The 23498-nt window shown below is 38.7% G+C and overlaps 1 protein-coding gene across 2 annotated transcripts in view; it reads right to left on the minus strand.

Annotated features, from left to right (window-relative positions):
* Me1 (malic enzyme 1) overlaps positions 1-23498 on the minus strand; it is a 114515-nt gene that overhangs the window by 90814 nt on the left and 203 nt on the right. The window contains exons 2-4 of one of the 2 annotated variants that reach the window (XM_040739630.1): positions 23071-23239; positions 9022-9155; positions 7143-7292 (exon numbers count right to left, since the gene is read on the minus strand). In XM_040739630.1, coding sequence (XP_040595564.1) covers positions 7143-7292; positions 9022-9155; positions 23071-23073 — 287 coding nt within the window. In that variant the 5' untranslated portion in view covers positions 23074-23239. The remainder of the gene's footprint in view (positions 1-7142; positions 7293-9021; positions 9156-23070; positions 23240-23498) is intronic. The other variant, XM_040739629.1, reaches the window with a different exon arrangement.

The raw sequence follows: 23498 nt of genomic DNA on the forward strand, positions 1-23498 counted from the left end.
TAAGAAAGAAAATACTTTGGAATTCAAAACTCCTCTGGGCACACAATGAATTCCTAGTACTTATGACACAGGAGACTCGTCCTCCCTCCTATTTAGTACACATCTCACGTACATTTTCATAAATGTAGCATTTGTCCTACTAAGGAAAAGAATAATTTGACCTTGTAAGTCCAGAGATCACCACCTGCATCTCCAGTGTCAGTGACAATCAGCTTGTTCTCAATAGTGGTTCAAAAATCCACTGAAGTACCAGTTAAAAGCAAACTAGCTCAGACATCCTCATTTGTTTCATTGCTTTAAAGAACATCCACTATGATGTTCTTTCTTAAAACCTTAAAACACAATCAATGCAAATTCTGAGCTTATTTGAAAGGTGATGGAACAAATCAACAGGGGTTAAACTGTAAAAAAAAAAAAAAAAAAAAAAAAAAAAACCAAAAGTGTCACTACAAGCGAATGGCAAAGGTTTATTAATAACAAATCACTTCTGAAAGCTTTAAAAAGATAATCAGTGATTTGATATTTAAAATAATTTCTCAAGTTTATAGGCTACGTGAGAGCTAAAGTTCTTCTACTTCCAGGTTCTAAAAAGTTGCCATATTATGTCTATTTTTTTTTTTAGACAGGCTGTCACTATGTCATTCTTGCTGTCCTAGAACTCACTGTGTACACCAAGTTGGCTTCAAACTCAGAGATCTGTCTCCTGAGTACTGGGATTAAAGGTGTATGGCGCCACAATCAGCTTGTGTCCGACAATTCTAAAGTGGCTTAATTCAAGAAAACCAAACTGAAGTAAACTCAGCCTTGGTGCACCTGGGCAGCTCTGCTAGCCAGCAACACCTGAATCCAGAATGACCCCTCCCATAATACCCATCTGACCCATTTTCTAAAGGCTGGCTCCACCTGCCTCTAACTGGCACCCAGGACCTCTGGGCAAGGGAGCCTGGAGGTTTGCATTCCAACGTCTCAGTAATAAGTAGAATAGTGTTAAACTACTGAGGTGGCTGCCAGACACTGAAGTGCGCGTGCTCTGTATGGCATGAAGGGGCGGGGTCTTTCCAAAGTGATGAGGTCGTGGAGCCATGAGACCAGGATTAGTAGCTGTAGGTGCCTATGTAAAAATGCTCTTAGCATGCTTATGACACGAAGACACATCAAGCAACCAGATAGTGATCCACAGCCCCGAATCAGCCCTTCCCAGAACCCAATTGTGCTAACCCTGAGCTCAGGCTCCCCAGACTCCAGAAGGAGGAGAAATAAGCCTCTCTTATGAAAAGGTCACTCTGCTTATGGTAATTTGTTACAGCATCCAATTTAACCGGGACATTATCACAGAGTTATTTCAAAGATTGAACATGTAACATGAGCATTATTCAAACTGGCCAGGAAAACTATGTACCTTTCCATAAACAAAATGGGCTTACTTTATTCATAATTACCTAATGAGCTAGTAAAATAGTTCTAACTTAAGTAAAATTAATATCATACACCTATATAGTACATTCAGTTAAACATTATGAAAGTTTCTATTCAATTAACCATTCATTTCATGATTAATACAATTAACACACAATATTCACCATAATGTAACAGAAACATTATTTGAAGGAATATTAGCCTCAGGGATTTTTTTAACATTATTCTAAGTTTGCTTTTGTTGTTTTTTTTTTAATGTGAGACAGGGTTTTTGTGTGTTGCCCTAGCTTTCCTGGAACTTATTTTGTAGGCCCGGCTGTCCTCAAACTCAGGAGATCCTCCTGCCTCTGCCTCCCAAGTGCTGGGACTAACGGTGTGCACCACCACTGGTTTTACTTCTTATTGCTATTTCACAAACCAAGTTTCAATTAAAGCTGACAGTCTCCTCTAGAGATTCTCGACAGATGTAGTTTGTTCTCACTTATGCAAACAGCCTTTAGACTAATAAATGTAACCATCTCTGTTTTAAACCCAGAGCATAGTGGTGTCTGCATTTACCAGATGTACTTTCTCATATCAAAGTAAGAAAGTGCAGTTACTATTAATCAATGATTACTCCAAGAATGTTTGGGAATCCTGAAGGAAACAGGTATATCAACACTAAAGATAGCAAGAGGCATTTTGATATTTTACTGTGGTTCATCTAAGAGTTCCTTGTATACCTTTCTTTAAGAACTTGGCAGAAAGTCAGGCATGGTGTCACATGCCTTTAATCCTAGCACTTGGAAGGCAGAGGCAGATGAATTTCTTTAAGTTCCAGGCCAGCTTATTCTACAGAGTTCTAGCATAGCCAGAGCTATACAGACCCTGTCTCAACACCCCCAACACCCCCCCCAAAATTTTCCAGGAGAAGTTGAGTATTTGTTTAACATATAGAAGGCTCTGGGTTCAACACCCAGTACTGGGAGGGAAAAAAAAAGATTTTCTAGGCAAAAATAAAGCAAAACCTAAAAATCCTACTAACTGAATCTTCAACAATCATCAATACTCTTTATCATTGTTGCAATTAAAACAGATATAATCTGTGTAGCATATATAGTGTTCAGACTAAAATATTAGAAGCTTTACAATCAAAATTCAATTTAAAAACTAGATTGAGGAGGTGTTCCAGAGGGCACCAGCCCTTACTTAGAAGCTATTAGCAGTTGACAGTTGCTGGAGGAGTGTTATATATAGAGGCTTTCTCTGAGAATAAAACCTCCCATTTTGGAAAGAAGTTTCTTAAGACATAAGATGTTAAATGGGGAGATGAAACATTCCATCCTACAGGAAATGAAAAGCCAATAAGACAGGAAATGAACAACTTGATGGCTTCAGGAAGACCCCCAAACCGACCAGATTCATTAGGCCACTCCCTCCCCAAGAGTATGTAAGCAATAAGGACTGAGAGACTTGCTCACACAAGACAAGCTGCCTGGAAGAATCAGAGACAAACTACCTACCTGGAAAGGATACTCCCCAACCTGCTAAGCTGCTACACTGCAGTTTTCCAGCTTCCATGATTTGTCCCCCAAGTTTGGTTGGTTTGGTGATGCAGCTGTCTTTGAACCATTTCTGCTCCTGTAAGCCCATTCAAATTCATTGGTTCATCAAGTTCATCTTGGGTGGCATCTGTACTTTGGTGTGTCATCAGTTCCCTATCTGGGGTGAGTACACATTTATTCATATCTCCTTAGATATAGTGTCACACATAGAGAGGGAGAATAATTTTTAGGGTACTTTCCTGGTAGGTATTCTCTACTCTGAATAGCCCCAAACCCATGTACAATTGGACAGCATTAACTAGATTATCAAAAGTTGGAGGGTCATAAAATTTGGAGGGAGAAGGAGGGGATAAGAAAGGAGAAATTGAGGTTGCATATATTCACATTTCATTGTATACATGTATGAAATTCTCAAAAATAAAGATAAATTATATTAAAATATTAGAATCTTTGAATACAGCATCTACTAAGTTCTCAGATCATACTTTTAATTGACTTCTAGACCCATCTATTTGACTGTCCAAAAGATACTTTAAGCTTTTCTCTCTTTTGCAAACATACACTACTATTGTAAAGCTGGTGAGTAATACCCCTCCCTCCATTTTGACATCAAAATTCTGAGAGTTGTTATATTAGTCACAATAACCACCATTGAGGAATAGCTATTTTGCATTAAAGAGTATTCCAGCTAAATCATTTGTATTATGCCCAATCCCCACCCTCCAAAACTCACAAAATAGATATTATTCTAAAGAACAATGAAGCCAATAATTCTAATTAATTGCACTATGGATTTCTCCAACTAATTTGCGCAGTGAACATTGTTTCCACCTTGACTTTTGGTGAGCCAACAGTACTGTCTGGCATCTTGTGATGCTTCTGATTTTTAAACTGTTTTCAATAAACTGTATTAGCTGCACCTGCTTGCCAAAATCAGATCAGTGACTCATACCTAAAGATGAGTAGTGAAAAAAGTATGTACTTCAGGCTGTCTACACTTAGTCATAATTCTTTGTTGTCACAGACTGATTCGTTGAAGTTGCATTTCCTTCGGGATCAATTATTTATGCCGATTCATCTATTAAAATGATATGCTTAAACAGCAAGGGAGATGGTGGATCATCATTACTTAACATTTTCTCTAAGAGTGCACAGACAGGATATTCCTGAACTACTGTTTCAGTGAGATAGCAAAAAGGGCATGCTAACTGAGCACCAGCCAGACACTGGAATACTCAGCAGGACTTTGATAGAGTTGAAGGCAGATAGTTTTATATATATATATATATATATATATATATATATATATATATATATGTATATATATTTATAGTTTTCCTTAGTTATGATAAAAGATAAGCTACATGTAGGACTTTGGACTCACAAGGATGGGATAGATGATATTTTCTTTAAATCTTTCTAAATGTTGATGAACAAAATATTGTAACTGTGTTCTTCCTTGATAGCTGTTCTATTATATATAATTTGACTATGTTAAAGTTAAAACCTTTCTTTTTGTTTAGACAGAAAAGAGGAGATGATGGGGGAAGCCTTGTGTATATGTCAATAAAGCACTGTTGGCCAATAGGAAAGCAAGATAGGTGGTACTAGGAGTCCAGGAGGACTCTGGGTAGGAGAAACACAGGAAGTCAAGATGTAACCGCCATAGGGATAAGAAGCCCGGAAACTTCTCCGGTAAGAAAAATACTTAGATTAACAATTATGGGATAAATACTTAAGTCAGAGTTAGCTTGTTTCAAGCAAGGCCAACAGCTTCATAATTAATATAGCCTCCTGTGTGTTCATTTGGGACTGATGCAGCTCTAGAACAGGCTGGCGGGGAGGCTTCCCTTTACAAAAACTATCAGAAGTAAGAAAATGGTTATCAAATATATAGTAGAATGAGTTGTGGCTAAAAAGTACTAAAGAAGACAGATTTTTTGGGGGAAATGCATTTTTAAAATACAGTAGGTAGAGATGGCTCAGGCTCTGTGCTTAAGAGCACTTCTGCTCTTGCAGAGGACACAGCTTGGTTCCCAGCACCCATGACTTCTCACAACCATCTGTAACTCTATTTCCACAGGATCTGATGCTCGCTCTAGCCTCCACAGGCACCAGGCATACATGTGGTGCACTTACATGCATGCAATCAAAACATTCATATGCATAAGATTAATATTTAATATTTTTAAGCTTAAAATATATAATAAGTAAAAATACTTCCAAAAAACTCTAAGTCTGCTTTATACACCTGTATTATTCATTTGTGGGAAGTTTTCTGAAATGTTTCACAAGATATATTAGTAAGTAATTCAGGTAACACAGGGAGCTCAGCAGAACAGAAAAACACAGAGAGCTGTCTCTGCCATCTGTGGAAAGGATAGGCATAATTAAGTGTGCTGTGAGAAGCAGACAGAAACACCAAATATGAGGAATTCTATAGGAATTAAAGTGCTATGGGCACAGGGGAACAAGACGACCTAAGCAAGCCCAACACCATTCTGAAAAATGGTTATCCATGACATCCTGAAAGCCAACACAAAGTATCTATGCCAAAGAGAAGAAATTCCTCATGAAACCAATAAATGCATATTCCAGCTTTTTGCCTTAGCAATCACTGGGGATAGGATTATTCATATAAGAATTGATTGGGAAGCTGAGGACACAGTTTAGCTGGCAGAGTGCTTGCCAAGCAAACACACAGCTCTGAGTTATATCCTTAGCACCCCATAAACCAGGTGTGGTGGCACATGCCTGTGATCCCAGAAAGTGGAGGCAGGAGAATCCTACACCCTCCTCAAATTCTGAGGGCACCAGGAGTAAATGTGGTGCACATACTACATACAGGCAAACATGTGCATGAAATAAAATAAATGAATCTCTAAAAAAATGCAAAGGCGGATAAATGACAAGAAGTATATGAATATGCATTCAACAGTCCTAATCATCAATGAAATGCAAATTAAATCCACAGTCAACTATCACAGGACATCTGTGAAAATGAATATTCTCAAAATGATAAGAGACATTTGTCTGGGGGGTATGAATTAAAAGGAAATTACCCAATGACGGAAGCAAGGGATATTAATACAGTAAGTATAGAGAACAATGTTCCTATGAAAAATCAAAACAAAACATCTGTCAATCTCACTACTGAGTATGAATCCCAAGAAAATGACATCAGTCTGTCAAACAGGTGTCACTATAAATCTGTCAAATAGATCCACAATACACAAGATACAGAATCAAACTCAACGCCTGTAGCAAATGAATTAATGAAGATACACAATGGGATACTATTCGGCCTTAAAGAAGGAGGGCACCCTGTCACTGTAAAACCCTGAATGATCATAGAGGACAATTGTATTAAGTGAAACAGCCAAACATAGAAAGGTAAGTACTGGATGCAATCTCACCAATGTGTGTGATCTCAGTCAAACTCAGGGCAAACAACAGAAGAGTAGTTACCAGGGGCTAGAAGACTTGGTGCAAGATTAGGAGAAGCTTGTCAAATAATGCAGAATTTCAACTAGATAAGAAGGAGTCCTAGAAAGCTGCTGTGTACCAGTGACTACAGTTAATAAAACCATATTTTTAATTATTCAATTACTTACATACTTAAGATTTAAGTATGGCCGGGCGGTGGTGGCGCACGCCTTTAATCCCAGCACTCGGGAGGCAGAGGCAGGGAGATCTCTGTGAGTCCGAGGCCGGGCTGGACCGATAGCCTCCGAAACAATACACAGAAACCCTGTCTCGTAAAAACCAAAAAAAAAAAAAGATTTAAGTATGAGTGTGTATATGAACATGAATGCAGTTGTTCTGCCCAAAGATGCCAGAATAGAGTGTTAAATCCCCAGAAACTGAAGTAACAGACAGTTGAGAGCTACTCAGTATGGGTGCTGGGAACTGAAGCTACAAAGCCAGCTCTCCATTCTTCAACATACAATATTCGTAAAATTGCTAAGAGACTGGTTTCAGTGTTCTTGTCAAAAATAACTGATTATATATACTTTAGTTAGCTTGAATAATTGCCAAGTATAATTGATAGCGTACACATGAATTTGCTCCATTTAACAAATCCTGATTTATAAATGGTCTGTATGATAAACTAATACAACTCATGTCAATTACAAAATTTTTGAAAATTACAAATAGTATTTAAAATAAAAGTTTACATACCTTGGCTTCCGAAATGCCAAACTGTACTGCTGGCACGCGAGACCCACAGTGGGAGTATACACGATAGGCATAAATCTTTCAATATCAGACACCAGCACACTGTAAAAGAGCTTCTCGTTTCTATCTTGCAGATCCATCAACAGAAGATACCTGTGGAAATTGGATGCAATTAGATCTACATCCGGCAGTCAAAATCCAATAGTAAAAATGTCTATTAGGAATCTAATTTCAATGAAGTATAAAGTACATCTTTAGTCATGTAGAAAGTATAAATAATCAAGCCAGGCATGGTCACTTGTGCCTTTAATCATAATACTTGGGCAACTCAGGCAGGATTGAATATGAGAACAGCTTTAGTTACACAGTGAGGTCCTGTCTTAAAAAACAATGGCAACAATTTTTAGAACTAGCCTTTAAGGAGCTGGGGAGATGGTTCAGTGGAAAACTTTCCCAGGTACAAACCTGAGGACCTCAGTTTGGATCTCTGGAATCAATGTGAAACCTGGGCTCAGTGGTCCATATCTATAACCCAGCGCTGGGGTTACAAACAAGAAGATTCCCTAGAGCTCAGTAGCCAAGCAGGTTGGTCAATTAGTGTGCCCTAGTTCAGAGAGAGACCCTGTCTCGGAAAATAGGGTAGAGGACTAGACAGAAAGATATCCAATGTCAACTCCTGACCTCTACAAGTACAAGCATTTGCATGCATACAGGCACAAATGTATGCATACAAAAAAAGCAACATGTCAAAGAACAAGTAAACACAAATTGGATTACTACCATCAAACATTACTATTATATAACATCACTGCAATTCTGTTCAGTACTTGGACAGACGTAGTCCCTATCTTATAAAGAGGTAAAAAATCCTCTAACTTAGTTTATCAACTAACTTAACTAATGGGCCTTCTTTCATTCCTTCCTTTCTTTTTTGAAACAGTCTCATCGTGCAGTCCTGGGTGGCCTAGAACTCACTATATAGACCAGACTGAAACAGAACTTCTAGAGATCCACCTGCCTCTGCCTCCTGAGTGCTAATGACCTTTCTCTGTGTAGAGGCATTTCTTGTCTAGTTATCTTTCTATGCATAACCCTTTTTGTATTGTCTATAATCTTCAATAAAATTCAAACTACTGTGTACAACTGGGAAGTCTTGAAAAACTGTGTTCACTAACATAACAAGGCCCTTTGCACTGATCTCTGGTGGAGATTAGAGATCACTTAAGTGTGTGATTGTGTGCAGAAAGCTCAGTCTCCAATGTGCCAATCGGAACAGGACCAGGAATTTAAGAGGTGGCATTAGCAGAAGGCAGGTCACTGGGAAAACTGTCCTCAGAAGGGACTGACATACTTCCCATGAGTGTTTCTTTCAAGGAAACACTTTTGATGAGACGGCTGCCCCTTCCAGCCATCAGATCCCAGATATTTCTTCCTTCTTTTGTTAAGAATATTCATGCTTACATATAAATAGACAATATTTATTAAGTAAATATGGTATATATAATTTTCTCATAGAATAAATTATCTTGAGAAAGGTAAATTGAGAATAAATTATAAAAATATTTCATTCAAATGATCCTAGAGAGAGTAAATGTTTTAAAAACTGTATTTTGCAGCCAGGCATTGGTAGTGCACGCCTTTAATCCCAGCACTCGGTGGGAGGATCTCTGTGAGTTCGAGGCCAGCCTGGTCTACAGAGTGAGTTCCAGGACAGGCTCCAAAGCAATACAGAGAAACCCTGTCTCGAAAAAACAAAAAACTCTATTTGCAAACAAATTCTCCTCAAGTAATTATCCATTCCAAATCATATAATAGCTCAACTTTCTTTTATAAAGCAATAGGGAAGAGTGTTGTAAGAGAACTGTGCTCAAAAGTGTGTTACCTGTCAAAGTCAGAGTTCAGGCGCTCAAAATTCTTAACTACTCTGAGGACCTGGATCTCCTGACTGATGAAGCTAGGCGGCAACAACCCATGAATGTTCAGCTGTTGCCTCTCTTCCAGAGTAAAGGCCAAGTCCTAGGAAGAAAAGGAAAACAATGATAAAAAGATAAATAGCACACACGTACACAGACTCTGGGGAGGAAAGGGTCTAGTGTGCTGGAAGCACAGCCAGCCAACTGTGCACCAACCATCTGCTTCCTTATCTCCAGAGTCTAAGATGAGAGTAGAGAATGGACAGGAGGAAAAACACAAAACTGAGAGGCCTGGGAGATATAGAGCGCTCAGCCCGTAGAGTGTCTGCTGTGCAAACATGAGGAACAGAGCTGTGAGGCCGGCACTCATGTAAAAGCCTGGCCTGGTGGCACATGTCTGTAACCAGGGCACTAAGGGGAGGGGAGGAAGGTGGGCCTCCAGCTGGCCAGCCATACGGTGAGCTCCAATGTCAGTGAGAGATCCTGTGTCAAAAAATAAGGTTGAAAGTGATATACAGTCTTTCTCTAGCCTCCACGTTTGCAAGTGCACACACGTGCATGCAATCCACATACACAAACACACATGTACATACAGTATATACACTGTTTACATGCGCACACAAAAATGAAAGAAACAATCATTAATATCAGGAAATACCTATTTTTAAATGTGACTAGAAGTAGGTCAGCTAACACCTGTTGTGCTTCCAACTGTGAACTAGGTCAGGAAATAAAGTGCATGAGTCTCAGGGACCTGCTCCAAGCCTCCCTCTCAGGTTATATTCTACTATCCTTATGCAATCCTGGTTACACTGATTTCTTTCCAAGCCCAAGCGCAGCACATTTTTATTCTCCCATTCACGGCACCTTCAGCAAGAATGTTCTTGGCACCATGCACTTCATACATAAGACCTGGTAGTCTCAAGCTAGATCTGACTTGAAAGCCTCCTACCTGAGGACTAGCTTTTATAGTATTGGTAGGCACTACACAAGCTTCCAGAAGAGGGAAAAACCAGTAGTCCTACCCAGGTGTAACACCTATAAACCACAACAGTGATCACCATGGCAAGATTTCCCTAAGGGTACAATAGTGGCACTCTTACCTAGTTAGAAACCAACAGCTCTGTAATTGGATTTAAGGCCCACTTAACTGAAGGGAAATCATTCCTGATACTAGAAATGATTATCCAGGGCTAGTAAGGTCATGAATCTTCTAGAACCTACAACTGCCACTTTACTAAAACATGGTACTTTCTAATTACATATATTCTGGTTTCTCTTTAGATCATATAAATACTTCACCTTTTACTAAATATTTATCCTTCTACCCACAGGTAAGTGTAGCTCTTACCATATATCAAAGACACTTTGCTTTGTAGCACATGGAGACCTTTACAAAAACCAGTCAAGATGCAGAGAACAAGTGATCACAGAGTGCCCAGCCCCAACTGATACATTTTAACCCAACTCTTATATCTAAGGTTCAGAGAACATCATGGGAAACTAAGAGGAAAGACAGTAAGAGCAAGGGGATGAGGAAATATGCAGTGAGATTTTTGTCTCCTAAAATGACAAGGAAATTTCATTCATGATACCTGGACAACCTATGACTGCCTAAACAAGACATGAACTAGTCTACCACTCACAGACATGCTAATGTAGTAAAAGGTGGGAAATCTCACATGGTCTCACCCATACACAAGAAGTACAGGTACCTAGGGAATATTGAGAGGAGGAAGAAATACTCTTCCCTAAGGATGAACCCAATTGGCCATCCTACACCAAATGTCAGCCCTGGAAGCATATAGATATAACACTAAATGGACTGAGCAGGTTGTATTTATATAAGCAAGCATGCGTGTGGAGTGGAGGAGAGGACAGACAGACACACAGTTTAAAAAGAGGTCAAGATTTTGAGAGGAAGAAATTTATGTAATTACATTCTAACTTTTAGAAAAAGTCCTTCTGGCAGGGCAGTGGTGATGTACACCTTTAATCCCAGCACTCATGAGCCAGAGGCAGGTGGATCTCTGAGTTCAAGGCAGGCATGGTCTACAAAACATGTTCTATGACAGCTGGGGCTGTTACAAAGAGAAACCCTGCACTGATAAAACAAAACAAACAAACCCCAAGGGAAGAAAGTCCTTTTTACCTGTTTCTCCTTTCAAGACTGACCCCAAGTGCTTGATCCTCTCTAAAGCGTTTCTAGTCTCATCTGTTTTCCAGACTCATCACCTGTTACTATTCCCATGTCATATCTGTTTACATAAACATACATACTATAAAGCAACAGTAATTGTAAAGGGCTACAGAACTCAAGAACAGGAAATAAAATAGAAATAAGGAGTTGATACAAAATGTACCTACAAGATCTGTTGGCATGGGAGGTCAGAGCAAAGAGGCCCAGCAGTGGTTAAGGAGAATGATCTGGTAGACTGGGATGGGAATCCTCTCCAGAGGAGTCCCAATGCAGACGCTGAATCTTAAGAGGCTTCTATTCCAAGACTGGGCTGCTGTTTCTTTGGGCCCATTAATAAGTGTTGACATGGCATGATGGATGGTTGGCTGTCTGACCTTAAGAACAGGATTAGACTAGGATAAAAGAAACCTCAGAGAACCTGTGTGCCCTTCTGCCATGTAAGGACACAAGATGGCTGTCTGTGCAGCAGGAACTGGATCCCCCACCAGATACTGACTATACTGCCTTGACTTAGGGCTTCAGAAATGCAAGAATATATACCCTGTATTTTAAGAGCCCAGTCCCTAGCCAGGTGTTGGTGGCAGACACCTTTAATCCCAGCGCTCGGGAGGCAGAGACAGGTGGATCTCTGTGAGTTAGAGGCCAGTCTGGTCTACAGAGCAAGCTCCAGGACAGCCTCCAAAACAATACAGAGAAACCCTGTCTCCAAAAAACAAAAAACAAAAAACCCAGTCCATGGTATTTTATCACTGTAGCCCCAAAAGACTAAGAAAACTTTGTACCTTGTGATGCTGTTTCTTGACAGTCCAATGGACAGGAACACATATACTAAATACATAATTGGTTCTGCAGCCATTCCCTCTGTTCATACAATAAGTAATAATGACTGAATGTTCATACAATGAGAAACAATGACTATTGAATTCTGCCATAATAAAAACTCCATTTATTGTATACACAAAACAGGACACTTTACATATTTAATTTTAGAAACACTAATATTTTGTTTTGGTTTGGTTTTTCAAGACAGGATTTCTCTGTAGCTTTGGAGCTTGTCCTGGAATCAGCTCTGTAGACCAGGCTGTCTTCAAATTCAGAGTTCCAACTGCCTCTGCCTCCTAAGTGCTGGGATTAAAGGAGTGGGCACAACTGCCTGGCTAACATTAATGTTTTTGAGAATTTTAAAATGCTGTTAAGAAAGATAATTAGAATATTCATTCTGGTAAAATTACTTCTAAACTTAAAGCAATCAGAAAGGAACATTTGTGTAAGAATCATCTGTAAGATGGATGACATAATTCAACAATTTTCAATTGCATGCATTCACACACACATATATTAGTATGTATGTGTGAAATATACATTTCATATATATATGAAGCATTTATGTTTTACATATGTGTGTAATATCTATTTCATATATATAAAACAAGAGAAATTGGGATTTTTTTCAATCTACAAGAAGGAAGGAAGGAGGGAGGGAGGAAAGGAAGGAAGGAAGGAGATGTTAGGCAAAAAAACTCAAATAAATACAAATGTTATAGAGAAACAGTGAAGCACTGAATGTTATACACAGTAACAATATGCCTGCAAAATTACCAACCAAAACACTGTATTCTGAAACACAGTTTGTGGTCAGAGGAATTAACATACACCCCTTCACTCAAGTAACAGTGGCACTTAGCTGTCTTTCTTCAGACAGTTAGCCAGACCTTTGACTCATGCTTCTCCCCATCTGGTCTGATGGAACAGACCTCTATACAGTATACCATACACCATGTAAATGAGACTACCATCTGGAAATTTCCCCATAGTCTTTGATGTTTAGTAATTGCAGACTCCTATACTGTTCGCCAAATATTTGCAGACACACTAAAGCACCAACTCATCTGTTTTAAAAAACTAAAGATTATGGCTTAGAAATCTGGGGAAATGGGCCAAGTTAAAGGGGATAAAAGGTCCCATTATTGGGTTCATATCATTTCGTGGCCCTTTAGGAGGTGGGGGAAAAAATCAGTGACTAAAGAAACTTAATACCTGAAAACTTTAGGATAATACATGATTTTATTTAACCATAGCTTTTATTTACCATATTACTAGAGGCATCATTTTTGAACAATTTTACAGAAACTGATAAACAAGTCAGCCATGTCCAAAACCTGGAAGTGAAATGCTTCAAAGAAGTTGTACATTCATGTTACCTCACATGGCCTACACAACAAACACTGGCCTCGAGGGCACAGACAGGGTCTAACTTGCATCTGACTTCGATCAAATTTGTCATGGATATGATGAGAAGGTTAAATGTCCATACACAGATCAGATTAAAGACCACCTGCAATGCTTACCCTCTCAGGGGACCCTCATGCTCTAAGTCCAACCTGAGTTTTACTCCTTTTTTTTCCTTTCCCTTATGCCTTCATGCCTCTGGACAGCAGAAGGGCACTCTGTTTCACTGCAAAGGGCAGCAAACAAACAACTCTTCTGAATTCCGAATAGAGTCCCGAGGAAAGCAATCCTCTTCTGCAGAAACCTGAAGTAAATTGCTGGTGTGAGGGGCTTGTGTTAGAAGTCTATATGCAAACAACCACTGAAGGAACTGCAGAAGGGACTCGTGGATTCACCAGAAGCACATCAGAAAACAAATGCAGTTTGTCTTCTTCAATGACTGTCTTTAATGTTCCCAGAGAACTTGTATGGTTTAGATTCACCTGTCTCAGAATTATAACTAAAATTCAACCAAGTTGAACTGCAAAAAAATTTAACTCACAAAAAATCAGATAATCACCATAGGATGGTTAACTGTGACAACAGGACTCTATAAGTTTAAGACAACTGAAATGAGAGGGCATAATTAGTTATGTTTGCTTATCTAGTATCTAGAACACTTCTTGACACTTAACAGTTAATCCACAAATTGCGAATTAACCATTTTCTGTAACTAGAGAAATACTAGAAGCTACAAAAGCAGGTCAAAGAACCACAAAGAAACTAATAACCTAAAAGTATTCTAAGTTCTCAACAGAGAAGACGAGTAAGATGCCTCTGTACCCTGCAGTGTTCATCACACATTCATGAAGACAGGTAAAGTGTGTTTGTTCACTCGAGTACTCATTACACACTCATTGCTACAACGGAGACAACTGCTGACACACGGGATGCAAATTAATCTCAGATGCATTACATCAAATGAAAGAAACCAGACGCTATTCATATGACGTTCTAGAAAAGCAGGGGCCACATGTAAAGAGAAGGGCTCACTCAAAGGGCATTTTGAGGTGACAGACTGTTTTTGGTGGTACTAGTTACATAGCACTATACACTGAAAAAAAAAACAGAACTAATCATCAAAAGAATATACAACATGTTCACTACACCAAATTCTATTAGGCTGTAGTCATTCAGCAGATAATCTTCTTAAAATGACGAAATATAGAAAACAGGACTAAAAGTTGCTTATATATTGTTAAATATAGTAAAAAGGACTAAAAACACATTATTGATATATTTCACATTCCAATTTTTAAAATATCATTTTTTGTCTAAATGAGATGTCTTTGATTCCAGATCACTAAGAGGCTCTGTCTCAACAAGAGGTAGATGGCTCCAGAGGAATAACACCTGAGGTTGTCCTCTGGCCTCTACATACATGCACATGCACACACACACACACACACACACACACACACACACACACACACACACAGAATAACACCTGAGGTTGTCCTCTGGCCTCTACATACATGCACATGCACACGCACACGCACACACACACACACACACAGAATAACACCTGAAGTTGTCCTATGGCCTCTACATACATGCACATGCACACACACACACACACACACACACACGCACACACACACGATAAAAATCTTGCCACACCTACCCCTCAAAACAGTAAGCTATCTAAAAACAAGCAAATGCAGACTTACTTTAAAGTGCACACATCTGCACCATCTTAAGTACATTGTCTCGGTACAATGCGTCTTTAAGAAACATATCTTGTATCACATACTTTTAAATATTTCCAATATCATTGGTTTTGTTTGTAGTACCATATGCAGTGTTTATTTTAAATGGTGGTTTTCAGGTATATGCACTTCAGCAATCTGTAAAGGAGCCTTTTTAGGCCTGTGGCATAAAACATGTTAAGAACTGCTGCAGAAAAATACGCTTCAGATTTTAAGGTACCTGTGCCTCTGACATAAACCCTGAAATTTCACAGGTAGCTTCCAAAGGGCCACAACTGACATGTGTAGAGATGTTTTCTGACTTAAGATTGCTGCATTGGTCAGCATACAAACATACATACATACATACAAACACACACACACACACATAGACACATATTATAATTATAAGAGAACTATAATTGACTCACATGATTACGGGGGCAGAAAAGCCAAATGCTACCTCCAGGAAGCTGCAGACACTGGGGAGTTAGTGCTATGGTATCAGGCCTGAAAAGCCCAAAGTGCAAGATCCTTAAAATGCTAATCTTTCAGTTTTGAGTTTATGGGGAAAGGGGAGAAAAAAATCCCACAAAATCACCTGATATTCCAGTTCAAAAGATAGGCAGGAGAACCTCCCTACTTGGTGTTTTTATTCCATTCAGATCTTCAACTCATTAAATGAGGCTCATCCACACCAGAAAGGAGATTCCATTTTACTCAATTCAAAGGTTAATCTCACCCAGAAACACCTCTACGAGCACTCCTAAGAACACTGACTGACCAATGTATGGGCACCCCTGTGGTACATAAAGTTAACTGTCATACTCAGCTAATATTTTCCAACAAGTTACTTTGAATTCATGCTTCGGTGCTGTGTTAGTTACATATTGCTGCTGTGACAAAGTATCATGACCATAAGCAACTTGGAAAGGACAGTTTTCTTATCTTCCCTCTAATAGCCAAGGTAGAGACTCAAGGTAAGAACTTGGGACAGGAACTGAATGAGAATCCATGCAGGAACGCTGCTTACCTGCTTGCTTCCTTGGGCATACTCAGCTACCTTATAGATTTCAGACCCTCCTGCCCAGGGACAAGGCCTCTATCAATGTTCCACAGAAATGCCCCAGTCTGATGGAAGCAACTGCACACCTGAGTCAGATATGTCAAATTAACAACCAAGATCACAAATGATTAAAAACAAGCTTTAAAACCGAGTAACACAGTAACCGAAAATACTCACTGGATGGGTTCAAGACCAAAAGTGAAATAGAGTGGGCAGAGTCAGAGATGTTCATGAGCAATTGTTACAAATTAACCAACATAGGAAGTAAAACACTATCAGGCCTTTTGTTCTGCATTAAGCATTTACTTCACCAGTCTTAAAAGGAGAGAATGATGGAGGAGGCTCAGTTTATACAGTGCTTGTGGTACAAGCATAGAACCTCATTTCATATCCCTGGCACTCAAATGAAAGCCAGATAAGGTGCCAGGCTATTTTAATCCTCACTCTGGTGAGATAGAGAAAGGCATTCCTGTAGTTCACTGGTCAGTCTGACTAGCCAATCAGTGATTTCCAGGTTCAGAGACCAATCCTGTCTCAAAGAACAAAATGAAGAGCAATGAAGAAGATATCCATATAGGTGTCTGTCCTACACACACACACACACACACACACACACACACACACACACACACACAGAGAGAGAGAGAGAGAGAGAGAGAGAGAGAGAGAGAGAGAGAGAGAAACACCAAATAGAGAAAGGAAAAAATACTTGAAAATGTATGAAAATATTACAAAAATATGTAAAATTACAGAATCACAAAGTTTAACAAAGCTAAGAACATTGACAAAGAATTCTAGTTGTAAAAATATTTATATTCAAGATTTTGAAAATGAAAAACAAGTGCCACCATTAAGACATACAAAGAAAAGTGATATACATACACATAATTACCCATAACTACAGCTTTCTCATCACAAACAAGGGAGGCCAGTACAAAGGGGACGATGCTTGTAAATACTGGAGAAGAGAACTGGTAACAGATAATTCCATACCCAATGAAAACATGCTGCAGAAATCAAGGTAAAATAAGGACATTCCCAAAGAAAGGAAAACCAAGACAGCTGGTTGCCTGTAATCCTATTCTAAAAAGATTCTTGAGATGGAAGGGAAATGTCTCCTGAGGAAAATTTTGAATATCAGCAGTCAAAGTAAAGAATTGAAGCTGTAAATATCTGGGAACTGTATAAAAATCTCCTCTCCCTCCTAAACTCTTCAAAATATGTATGGAAATTTAAAAGAATATAAAATATTATCTTCTGCATCAAATATAAAGATGTAAATTGCTATAATACATACAAATGCAATTGTAAATTGTATTTTAAACAATGGAAAAAGAGAAATCACAAAGTAAAAAAACAAGAGAGCAGACCTCTAATAAAATGGTAGATATAGATGCAAATGTAACAATTACATTCAGTGTAAATGGTCTAAACACACAAATTAAAATATACTGCTAGAAATCAGCAATGACTGTTTAGATCACTGCTGCTTTTCACTTGTATAGTTTTGTCAGGGTTTAAGAACTGTCACTCCACATGGTAGCATTTTCTAGCTATAGGTTGTAACCTGATGTTTGTAGATCACTTAAAGCCCGCAATACCCTCATGTTACATGTTAGTTCTCAAAGGAGGAATAATTGTTTTCCATTTTCCTGATCAATACTATGAATTTTTCTGATGATTTGGAAAAGTGTTAATTTGCTTGAGAAATTTGAGAATGGAATTTGTCTGATATATCTTGCACTGTGAAGTTTAAAGTTTCCTGTTTTAAGATATAAGGTATCAAATTTCTCCTATATGTCATATAGTGACTTAATTTTTTAACTTAAATTTAAAAGACATAATTTTGTTTTGAAAATAAAAATTTCATGTATTTATTATGTCTATTTGGGAAAATATATACATTGTAGGATGGATAACTTAATTAACATGTGTCACCCCGCACACTTTGTGATAAGAACACAGAATTTAGGAAGGTGAAGGTGGTTGTACATTACTTGATTTATATTTGTAACCATTATAACTTTATTCAGAATTCACTCATTTACATTTTATTTGTTTTTTATTTGGGGTGGGATTGCTGGTTGATTTTTTTTTAGGTCTTTGATATTTGGATATTTTAGGTGGGGCCTCATCGTCTAATCCAGATTGATGCACAACTCACTATGCAATTCAAGTGTTCTCAAGTTTGAAATCTTCCTGCTTCCAACTCCACGTAATTTTTCAGAACATGAGTGCTTCGATGTCTGACAGAGAATCCTCACCTATATTTCTTGCGTTTTTCCATGCCTTTACTTGACCCTTCTGTAACATTTTGTTCTAGATACTTCTTTGAAACAGGGCATCATGTAGCCCAGGTTGGCCTCAAACTCAATATGCAGCCAAGAATGACCTTATACTTCCAATCCTCCTGCCTTTACCTACTGGGTACCGGGTTTGTAGGCCTGCACCACCATGCAGTTTATGCCATGCAGGAAATCAAACCCAGTACTTTGTTCAAGCTAGGAATGCACTCTACCAACTGAGCTATACACCCAATACTGTTCTGGATAATTCTTCTATACACAGTGTAGTTTGCTTGAGCTTTATCAAATAATCAAAAACAAGTGGTTTTTTGTTGTTGTTGTTGTTGTTTGTTTGGTTGGTTGGTTGGTTGGTTTGGTTTTGGTTTTCCCAAACAGGGTTTCTCTGTATTGTTTTGGAGGCTGTCCTGGAACTTGTTCCGTAGGCCAGGCTAGCCTCGAACTCAGAGATCCGCCTGCTTCTGCATCTCAAGAGCTTTAAAGGTGTGTACCACCAACACCCAGCTAAAAACAAGTTTTACTAATGCAACTTATTAATATCCATTGATCTGACCAATATGTTTAATCACAATTATATTATTACATTTACCATATGTCCTTCTGTAATATACCTTAACCAATTCTTATAGTCACGGCATCAGGGTCTACCCTAAGAATCCCCCTTTAATTCAATTACCTATTTAAACCTTTCCTCTAAAATGATTACATTCTGAGGTACTGGGAGTTATGATTTTAACATAGGATTCTAGAGTAATGTAATTCGCAGCATATAAAGACTTTTCTAATGTGTATGTATCATTTTATAGTATAGATGTACTTTGTCACAATCAAGTTGGAAAATGCCTTTGAAGACTGGATAATTTTAAAATATTGCAATCTATTCTTGAATGACCCTACCCTTAACACTGCACTCTGAGTATTAGGAACCCTTCAACCTTCAGGTTCCTGGAAATACTCATGATAGAATCATGATCATGAACACACAAGCACTCCTACTGCTGTTCTTAACCAGAAAAAAAAACCAACAACAACAACAAAAAAGCACAATGTCAATGACCTTTTAGTATAAAAGTTCTAGAATTTCTAGTCCCATGTTTTTGTTTTTAACATTTTTTAATTGTTTTACTCCACTTACCAGCTTATATTAGCAAAGACTAATGGCAAACTGTCTTCTGCCTTCAAATCCAAAGACTCCAGGTATCTGGAAACAGGAGAACTGCTGGTGACTTGAATATATTACAAGTCCACCTCCACAGCCTCCAGAAAAATAGTGATTTTCTTACATTCTATTATCCAAAACAATTATCATTTGTCTTAAACTACAGGGCTTTCTTTCTGTTCCTAAGCATACCATGCATTTTTCTTTCGCTTTTCCTCCTAACACACCAAAGTAGGTCTTGATAAACTGGGAAGCAAGCAGTTATGTAGCACTTCTCAGAAATTTACCTTTTAGATTTCAAAGTGAATAATGCAGGCCAAATTATGTTTTTATGACAAACCATCACTAGCTACAATTGCATCAAAATGCCTAAAATGCCTAAGCATTTGGAGACTCAGGAACAATTAATTACATATAAGAAAGTTATCAAGCAGGGCAGTGGTGGCTCACGACGCAGAGGCAGGCGGATCTCTGTGAGTTCCAGGCCAGCCTGGTCTACCGAACAAGTTCCAGGACAGTCAAAGCTGTTACACAGAGAAACCCTGTCTCAAAAAAAAAAAAAGTTACCAATTAGTGTTTTCCCACCATTGCAAAAACAAAGTAAATAATATAATAATTATTTTTATTGTATGTAGAATTGTAATTTTTTGTACATCGGTTTATAAAACACAATTATTGGCCACATAGAAACACAAGTCATCTAAGTCAGAAGCTATCCTGAAAATAATAGATAATAGATAAGCATCTTAAAATAGTTCAGGTATGGTGGTTCACACCTGCAATTGCAACACTAAAGAGGCTGAGGCAGGAGGATTGCTTTGAGTTCAAGGCCAGCCTGGGATACACCAAATGAGATCCTGTCTCAAAAAAAAAATTATATGTGTGTGTGTGTGTGTGTGTGAGAGAGAGAGAGAGAGAGAGAGAAAGAGAAATGTTCATAAAGATAGTAAATCCCCTCTGTACAAGGCAGATGTACTTCCTAAACAGCTGTGATGAAATCGGTCTGAAGTGATATACTTTGATTACTAGAAAGTAATAAGGCTTAAAATCTAAAGATCCTGTGTCCCTGTTTTTCTTTCACTTCATGTCTATCATTAACTTTGATTTTACCAATAGTTACCTCCTTAAAATTATCCACAAGTAGTAAAATTTCAGATTATAAAGTTCAAGCCAAATTCTAACATTTCTGACTATTCCATTATACAATAACAGATTCAAATGATTTCAGTGAAATGTGCATTAATTAGATCTTAATGAATTAGATGGTTACGTTTATGAGTATATTGTCTTAGGATAATGGCAGAACTCATACTTTGGAAGCTACCTGCAGTTGTTGGAGTGGCAATAGGAGGTAGAGGCAGACAGATCTCTATGAGTTGAAGGCCAACCTGGTCTGCACAGTGAATTCCATTCAGGCCAGCCAAAGCTCTGCAGTCAGACCTTAACTAAACTAAATAAATAAAAACTAACAAAGTAACAAATGCAAAATAATATGGGACAACTGAGTGGATAAGTGTAAACATTAAATAATGGCAGTGGGAATAAGATAATTAGGAAAGGCTTTCCTAGGGAAATGATTACTTAATTAACATTTTAATTCTAGGAATTACACAACAAAAATGGAAAGAAGAAAATCATCAAATTTATTTTAAGCTGGAGGCTAAGTTTGAGAGTTAATTAGACAAAGCTGGGATACACAGTAAAACAGTAATTTTACTTCAACATAATAACAACATTATAAATACCTGAATAACAGGAGAAAGTGAATAAAATGTTAAATGGTGGAGATGTCTCTCTCTCTCTCTCTCTCTCTCTCTCTCTCTCTCTCTCTCTCTCTCTCTCTCTCTCATACACCCCCCCATGGGTGCCTTTAATTGTGAGCCACCTGATACGGGTTCTGGGGAATGAACTCAGGTTATCTGGAAGAGCAGTAAGCACTCTTAACCACTGAGCCATGTCCCCAGCCCCAAGAGAGGTTTCCATCTGTAAGGAAATAGTCTTATCTGTAAGGAAATAGTAGTAACAAAGTGTGTCTTAGTTAAATGTAGAGTCATAACCTTCTTCTTTAGTGTGGTTAAACAAGTCTTTCTACAATCAGGTGTCAGGCTAGGCTAGGCTAGGCTATTAGGAGACATTTAGAGAGTTAAGATTAGCATTCCTTTGGAGTCAGGTCATCTCAAAATAAAAAAAATGAATTAAATTAAAAATCCTGTCCTACTAATGAAGACAGAAGACTCTTGAGTGTACAGCAGATGAAGAGAATCCCAGTTATCTGCTTTCAGTGGTGTGACTTTCACAAGGCACCACACTGATCCTGAGGCTGAATAAGTTCATTTTATTGTTTGCCCTAGGATGACCCAGATTTTAATCCAATATTTTCTCTGTGTTGGATATTGCAAGATGTTATCCTAAAGTTGGTATCGGTTGTAACATGACAGGAGATTCAGAATACCTGTGCTAAGGGACAGTCTGGCCTGTCCACCCACTCTTAGCAAATATGTCAACCTTGACTTAAGAAAGTCAAACAGGTTATACTACTCATGTGATGTTGTCAAGGCAACCCATAATTTCATCAGAAATTAGGGCTTGCAGGTAACACGTGAAAGTCTCAAATGATTTAGTCACACCAAAGTTTACCTTTGTTCTAGTGAAAACAGACCTCCACCTATAGAGTAATAAAGGAAGAAAAAAAATCAAACTGGCAATTAAATTTTATTTTGAGGGAAAAATAAGTAGCAAAACTTCTATTTTATACTCCATTAACTATAAATAATAAATAATCAAAGATCTGTAAAAGTCACCACAAAAAAATTGGAAACCAGCTATAATGTATGAAATAATCACGTGTTTAAGTTAAAGAGAGGACTGATGAGATTCACTTAATGAAAAGGGTTAAGGTTCACTAAAGTAGCAACTCAAACGGCTAAATAGTCCTCCAATGCTAACATTCATGTTCCAGGTACTGAATAAATAGGAAATGTCTGAAACACACACACACACACACACACACACACACACACACACACACACACACAAAACCTAATGACAAGCCATGCTGTAAAATAAGACCTAATTACTTACAAAAAAAAAAGCAAAATGATTATTTCTAAGGTGTTTTCATTTAGGAGAGATCTTAGGGGTGGGGTGGGAGGAGAGATGTCACAGCTTGCGAAAAAAATTCTGATTAGGGTATACATTGTATTTCCTTTCAATAAAAAGAACAGGTTAAAGAAAAAATTCCCCAAAGGTAGAATTTAGAAAGAAAAATAAAACAAATGGCTTTACCACGTCTCAAGTAAGGCATGCATGCCAGGGTTCAAGAGAATCCACCCACCATGCATCCTTAGCTTCTCAACCATGTCACCCCAGAAACCAAGAGGTCCTGGATCCCCACATCGTCGATGGGATGGATCCCGGGCACTCAGAACCCGTCTCTGTTCCAGGCAGGACCAGTAGGGTCACTTGTCTCCACAGCAGCCTCCGGTCATCGCCAGTCCAGTCACCTGTACAAGGATGGCACGTCGCGGCTGACCTGGCCGCCCGCCTGCCACCCTCACGGAAGCCGCTCAGTTCCCACACTGGTCCACGCTTCCCTTCCCGGGTTGGGCTCCTGGTTCTCGGGGGGAAGGGCAGACAAAGAAGTCCCGGGCACAAGTTACATCTCTCCCGGTGGTCCCCCCAGGGGATGCTGAGGGGCGCGGGCGCCGGCTTCGCCGTGGCCTCCCCGGACGTCCCCTCGGAGGGACGCAGGTCCCCCCGGCC

The sequence above is a fragment of the Mesocricetus auratus genome, unplaced genomic scaffold (assembly GCF_017639785.1).
Source record: "Mesocricetus auratus isolate SY011 unplaced genomic scaffold, BCM_Maur_2.0 Super-Scaffold_100691, whole genome shotgun sequence".
Taxonomy (NCBI): Eukaryota; Metazoa; Chordata; class Mammalia; order Rodentia; family Cricetidae; genus Mesocricetus; species Mesocricetus auratus.